General features: G+C 44.7%; 1 protein-coding gene across 2 annotated transcripts; it reads right to left on the bottom strand.

Moving 5' to 3' along the window:
* On the bottom strand, positions 1,610-5,244 carry LOC8063136 (F-box protein SKP2A). 2 transcript variants are annotated; one of them, XM_002458821.2, is made up of 5 exons: positions 5,089-5,244; positions 3,669-3,987; positions 2,526-2,874; positions 2,318-2,459; positions 1,610-2,230 (listed from the first exon to the last, which is right to left on the bottom strand). In XM_002458821.2, exons 2-5 carry the CDS (start codon positions 3,926-3,928, stop codon positions 1,836-1,838), a joined length of 1,146 nt encoding a protein of 381 aa, XP_002458866.1. In that variant the 5' UTR covers positions 3,929-3,987; positions 5,089-5,244; the 3' UTR covers positions 1,610-1,835. The 2 variants fall into 2 exon arrangements, with proteins under 2 accessions (XP_002458866.1, XP_021313036.1); XM_021457361.1 differs by having other exon boundaries at positions 2,318-2,874.

The raw sequence follows: 6,553 nt of genomic DNA on the forward strand, positions 1-6,553 counted from the left end.
ATCTTGCTGTTATTTTTTTTTCACATAACGTCTAGGATTTAATTAATTTTCACATAGCCGACAGGTTAAGCTCTTATCATCAAGCCCCGTAAGGCCCTCCAGATATGATGATCACATCACAACATAGGCCTAGTCCAAAACAGGCACAACCGGCCATATTGACAATTGGCCCATGTTAACGTCTGACATAAGGCCCAGCAAGTACATCCATCGGCCTTGTTCAGTTGTTCCAAAGTGCAACGAAGACACCGCACATCTGCCCCTTGGTTTTAGGGGATTTTTTTTTCGAAAAATCGTGTGCTCCTACTGCTGAAACTGAAAGACTCGGATTTTTGCTGTGCTATATATTTTTGGTTGTTTTCCTAGTGTCCAAAACACACATATATAAAGTAGACAGCCTTTTTTTCTGAAACGAGAATTTCCTTTCTTTGAGGCTTTGCTTAGGCCTTGTTTACTTCTAAAAATTTTTGCAAAATAGGAATATTAGCACTTTCTTTTGTATTTGACAAATATTGTCCAATCATGAACTAACTAGGCTCAAAAGATTCGTCTCATCAATTCCGACCAAACGGAAGTTTTTATTTTCGTCTATATTTAATACTTCATGCATTGCTCTAAAGATTTGATGTGACGAAGAATCTAAAAAATTTTGCAAAATTTTTTAGAACTAAACAAGGCCTTAGTTCACCCAAAAACCAAAAAAAATTCAAGATTCTCTGTCACATTAAATCTTACGGTACATGTATGGAGCATTAGATATAGTAAAAAACAAAAACTAATTATACAGTTTACCTGTAAATCGCGAGATAAATTTTTTGAACCTAGTTAATCCATAATTGAACAATATCTGTCACAAACAAACGAAAAGTGCTACAGTGTTAAAAAAACTTTTTATTTTGCTAACTAAATAAGGCCATATTGAATTAAGAAAAAAGGTACCACATGTGCAAATCCTCGTTTGGCACGGCAGCTGGTTTAAAGATGGCTCCCACGAGTAAAAGACGTTGGGGATGTTTGGTCCCCTGCCCCGTTTAGTTCGTATCATATTAAATATTTAGACATATATATATAATATTAAATATAGACTAAAACAAATATATAAATTTAATTAGTCCATAATTAATAATATATTAATTTATAATTGCTACAGTAAAAATACTAATCATAGATTGAATCTGCAATTTATTTTATTATTATTATTTAAATATCTTTTTTTAGGAAACAGGAGGGGTTTTACCCCCTACTGGAATTTTTCAAATATCTTATGTTCATATGATATCCGATGTTACACCAATAAAACCTTAGTCTCTACGTCCAAACCCCCCTCGTTAAACCACAAAAATAGCTAAAAATTTAGAGTCTCACTTTGCCGTGCCTAAGAAATAGTCTCACTTTGCCGCCATGCCTAGAAAATCTTGCCACAAGCACGGGCGCGCGGCTGCGACCCCTCGCTGGGCACGGCTGCGGACCTGCGGTTGACTCCGCGAGCCAGCAGCACAGCACCGACGCTGGAGCCGGTGAGAGAGCCCTATCCCTATCAAAGCGGTGGCTTCGCGGCCATCTCGCTGCTGCTTCTACCTTCTGGTGCTCCAGGAGACCAGCCCCAAGATCTCAAAAGCCAAGGCCACAAATACAGTCCATGTTTTTACAGACAACAAACTTAACCCAGTTGCTTCTACACGGTTCAATTCAATACAGCTCCCTAGAGAGTAGAGACCCTAGTACACGCCCAAACAACACACCACAAAAGCACCTCACACAACAGCCCCGTCGCGCGCGGTTCAGCGGCCTACGCACACATCCCAGCACCACAGGTCCAGTGCTCCACAATGCGATCAGTAGGCGTGGTTGGAGAGGATGACGCGCCCGGCTCGGTGAGGGTGCAGCGCGCAGGCGCAGTGCACGGAGGTGAGGCTGAGGCACCCGCTGATGATGAGTGAGTGCCGCTCCGGGCACGTGTGCAGCGCCGGGAACGAGTCGCACACCGCCTGCACCGCCGGCGGGGTCAGCGCCGTGCACTGGCTGATGTTCAGGCTCGCCAGCCCGTCCCGCTCCCGGTCCTTGCTGCTGCCGCCGCTCTTCACTGCAGCGTCCCATCCCCTGCCCTGGCTGCGCACACGGCTGTTGGCGGCCAGGGAGTACATGGCGCGGTCCGTGATGTTCTGGCAGTAGTACAGACCCAGGGAACGCAGGTGAGGGCAGCCGTTCGCCAGCGCAACCACACTCTCATCTGTAGCAAGACATCAAACAAGCGTCAGGCCAAAGTTTCAGGATGGTTTTGGAGAAATTGACACCAAACACGTAAACGCAAGGTCACCTGTTATAAGAACACAACCGCACAAGTCCACAGCCCTGAGCTCAGGGCATCCTGAAGCCAAGCTGGTCACTCCCTTGTCAGTGATGCTATCACACCAGCCCAGGTTCAACGATTGCAGCTGGCCACAGTTACATGCGATGGCCTGCAGCACCAAAACAGCAGGAATCAATGCGAGCTCAAGCATACAATGGTACAGCAAATGAAGTACCTGTAGCGCTCTGTCAGAAGCTGCCCTCACACACCCGCACAGGTTCAAGCATTTGAGGTTCTTGCACTGGCTAGAGAGGAACACAAGAGCCGAATCACTGAAATTGGAGCACCCACTGATGTTGAGCCTTGTAAGGTGAGGGCACCCGTGCGCCAGAGCGTACAAGGACAGGTCGCTGAGCCTAAAGCTTCTGCTAAGATCCAGCTCGCGTAAATCATGGCAGTTGTTCGCCACGGCCTCCACCCCACTGTCTTCTAGCTGAGCTCTGATTTGGCGTAGAGATAGAACTTGGAGCTTCGTGAATTTGTGAGCCAGTGACATCACCAAGTCATTCATGTGGTCCTGGCACCTGAATTTGACACTTTCTTTGGTCAATAAACACTTTCCTCTCCAAAAGCTATTCAAAAAGACCAGCTGGTCATCTAGGAACTGAAGTAAACAAAGTTTTACTATGTACTTTATTTGCATAGCAGGAAGTCACATAACTCTGGATGATTTTGCTATCTCCGAAAGAAAAAAAAAATCACCAGTTCTATCTCGAAGGCCAACTACTTTGTGTATCAGAAGGTATGAAATAACGAACTAAAATTAGTGCTTGAAGTTTGCTACGTAAGTATGTATGATCCACAGGGATTCTTGTACAGAACACAGGCAAACAGCCCATGTATAATCATTTATGGCTACCTTTTTAGGTTTCTCTCTATAATCTAGTCAACTGTAGGGCTGAGAAATCAGCACATGGAATTCTCATGTTTGCAATGACCTTTATAGCAAGAACATCATATGGTTGACTGTCTACATCATGTGGTTGAACAACAACTGCAACAACAGTACTTTGACAAACAACAGCAACAAAGAAAATGATCCACTGAAAAGAAATTCAACCAAACAGGTTACCGTCGTGGATTTAGATTATGGAATTACTGACTGAATAGCACCATTGCAATCAAACATTATGAGGATATTGGGTTAAACATCTAAGAAATCGAAGACAGCTGAATAACTAATCCACTATTGTATCCAAATCTACAGTATGGAAGCTTCTAGATTCTAAAATCTTGATAATTGATGAACTCATCGTCTGAGGATAACGTATGCCAAACTAAAACAGACATGCCTGAAAGAGTGAAAGACAATTCTTACCATGACAGCGAAAGATTTGCAACTCCCCACCCTAATGTGTCACGCCATCCTGTGCATACACCAGAGGCCACAATGACTATCCTGTCATCTCCAACTAGTGAAATGATACGCAGAAGCAGCTCCATGGGAAGGTCTTTCCAATTCGTGAAGCTGGTTTCATTCCCAGCATCCTGCGGCTGTTGACTCTGCTCATCTCCAGAAACCATAAGAGTATTGAACGAGTTGTTCAATTGCCCACTCGGTGGCTGTGCACCATCCATTTTAATATTATCTGAGTGCAGAGCCAGTCCTTTTCTAAGAACCGAAAACGCAACTTAACCTGCAATCATTAGAATACTAGTGATGAATAAACCTACACTGAACTTGTCACAGAAACATTTACAAACTAAAAAGATTGTGCACAGGTGTAATTAGCATTGACTAGTCTTGTATGCTTGCATAATATTTGCAACAAGATGCCGCGTGCACACGAGATCATAGTAAAACTCCCAACTCTGAAATCCAGACCATGGAACATGAACATCACTCCATTGATAAGGTGGCAATTATCGCCTATCTACTACTACTACTCAAACCAAAAAGGCACATCGCAAGCACACAGATGCAGGTTTGCAGCACTACAGGTTAAGGACACGATAGAGAATCTAAACATCTATTTCTTCTTTAGATCTTCAGGACACAAATACCAAAAATACACTCAGGAAACGCACAAAGAGTGTGTGTTCGTCGCAATCAGCAATCTTTTTCTTCTTTAGATGGATTTGTACTGTACTAGCCACACTACTTAATTGGGAAAAGTATGAAACGCATCGAGTAAAATGCGGAAGCGGCAAGTATAAAGGCAGCACGACCTATGCTAGCCGCCGAACATTTCTTTTTTGGTAAAGCATCGAAATTTCCGGCAAAAACATCGGAGGCGTGCTTTACAACGCAAAGCTCAACAAACCAAACCAGCACAGCAAGCCAACGTTGGGATGAATCGAGAGGAACCAACGTTGGGATGAATCGAGAGGAATGGGGAAGTAAATCCTCCATAGCTATCGATAAATCCCAAATCTTTGCGATGGGATGAATGGTGACAAATCCGGCGCAGGCAGCATGCATCTACTCATTAAAGGGACCCACAACCACTGCAACTATCGGGATGAAAGGAATATCCGAGTCCGAGAAAACAACTCCAGATCATCCGCGCGTTGCAGTAGCTTTCGCGCACAGACATCCACAGAAAAGACGACGATACTACGGGTGAAAAGGCCCGAAGATTCAACAGGGAAACCCTAGGAACCACGAAAAATCTAGCCTCAGAAGGCGATCTCGGTATCAGGAGCAGGCCAATCCCGAATCAAAACCAAGCGATCTGAACTCCCATCCTATCCAGTCCAGTATAGAGAAAAAAAAAAGACGCGAGCTTTCTGCTCACCTAGCAGTCCGAGAAGCGAAGCAACGCTTTTGCCAGCCCAAGTCGCCCCAAATCGCGGCGGAGAAGATAGTTTTAAGTCGCAGTTGTGAACTGCGACTGCCTGGGGACGGAGGAGGACGGGGGTGCTAAATAGCAAGCGCCAAGCGCGGCACAGGACACGCGACGGGAGGCTCGAGGAGGGCGGGACGGGGGGTTACGTGGCGGGCGGGGTGGCGGGGCCGGGCACGTGTGCGGTAGCGTCGTCGGCTGGGGACCGGGATTTTTTTCCCGCTTGTTTGCGCTGCTCGCCTCCTCTGGATGCGGGGACGGGAAAACGGGAGGAGCGCGCCGCCGGACCCGCAGGCGCGCTACCTGGTCTGGAGGAAACGTCTGGAAGGGCTCGCTTCCTCTGCGGGCTGCCCGTTGATTTTGGGCCTTTGGGCCGGGCTCGGGCCGGGCTCAGAATGGAGAAAGGTCAGGCCGTGGCTGGCCTGGTTCAACCGCTGGTTAACCACACAGTTAGCGGATCGACAGAGACGGTATGATCTTGGTATCTTCTTTTCTTTTCCCACGAACGGATTGAGTGCCTGTATTTTTTCATTAAAAGAAAAAGAAAGTTTAGGTTACACAACCAACCAAAAGCCGGCTTGAACAAGACGAGCAGCCCTCAGAAGAACCCGACATTAGAATCTAGCATCTACTAAATGTTCACATAAGCGTGAACGAATGTTGCGACCATAGTAGATGCAAGGCTGCAACTGGCGCGACCCCGACAAGCGCCCACTCTTCACCCTCCTTCAGTGTAGCTCGTACGACATCCATCACGGGCAACGCTACCCTCTCGAAGACTCGGTTGTTCCTCTCCTTCCAAATAGTCTATACGATGAGGAGCACGAGCGAGTCAAAGAAATCTTGGTATCTTCTATCATTTTGTTTCTATTTTTAACCTATGTACATCTTCTATGAAATCTTAAGCTTAAATTTTACGGTATTATGTAAATGAGTTTTTTTCGTTGAGCAGAGAACGTTTGTTTGTTTTCATGGATCAATGCAAAAGGATGAATTTTCTCAAATACCTTCTTTGCATCAAGTCTTGAGTTTCTGAATTTGCATTCTATTTAAAGTTGGTCGTTCATATTGTATTGTTTATTTTATAGGCTAATAAAGCAAAGCTTTTGGTATAAAGCTTGGTATTTTTATTACAATACCAATTTGATCTAGTTTGACTCTCTCTAAGACGGTCTCCTATGATTTATTATCACGCTCATTATTATTCATCGACTTGAAGTCATCATTATCCGCAATAGTGCTTATAAAATGACAACACATGCATGTACATTATGTCTTTTATATTTACAAACTAACATTCTCTAAGATGATTTGTTTGATCTTTCACCATGTCTATCCTAATCAAGCTTGGTATATCATTTCTATCACTATTTCGAAACTTAGACTTATAGAACCTCGACACGTAGACATTGTGTAT

The sequence above is a fragment of the Sorghum bicolor genome, chromosome 3 (genome assembly GCF_000003195.3).
Source record: "Sorghum bicolor cultivar BTx623 chromosome 3, Sorghum_bicolor_NCBIv3, whole genome shotgun sequence".
Lineage (NCBI taxonomy): Eukaryota > Viridiplantae > Streptophyta > Magnoliopsida > Poales > Poaceae > Sorghum > Sorghum bicolor.

Coding starts and splice junctions, on each gene's coding strand:
- LOC8063136 (XM_021457361.1), bottom strand. CDS start 3,928: ATGGATGGTGCACAGCCACCGAGTGGGCAATTGAACAACTCGTTCAAT. Junction 2,875..3,668: donor GCAAATCTTTCGCTGTCATG/GTAAGAATTGTC, acceptor TGTCAAATTCAG/GTGCCAGGACCACATGAATG. Junction 2,231..2,317: donor CGGTTGTGTTCTTATAACAG/GTGACCTTGCGT, acceptor GTCTTGCTACAG/ATGAGAGTGTGGTTGCGCTG.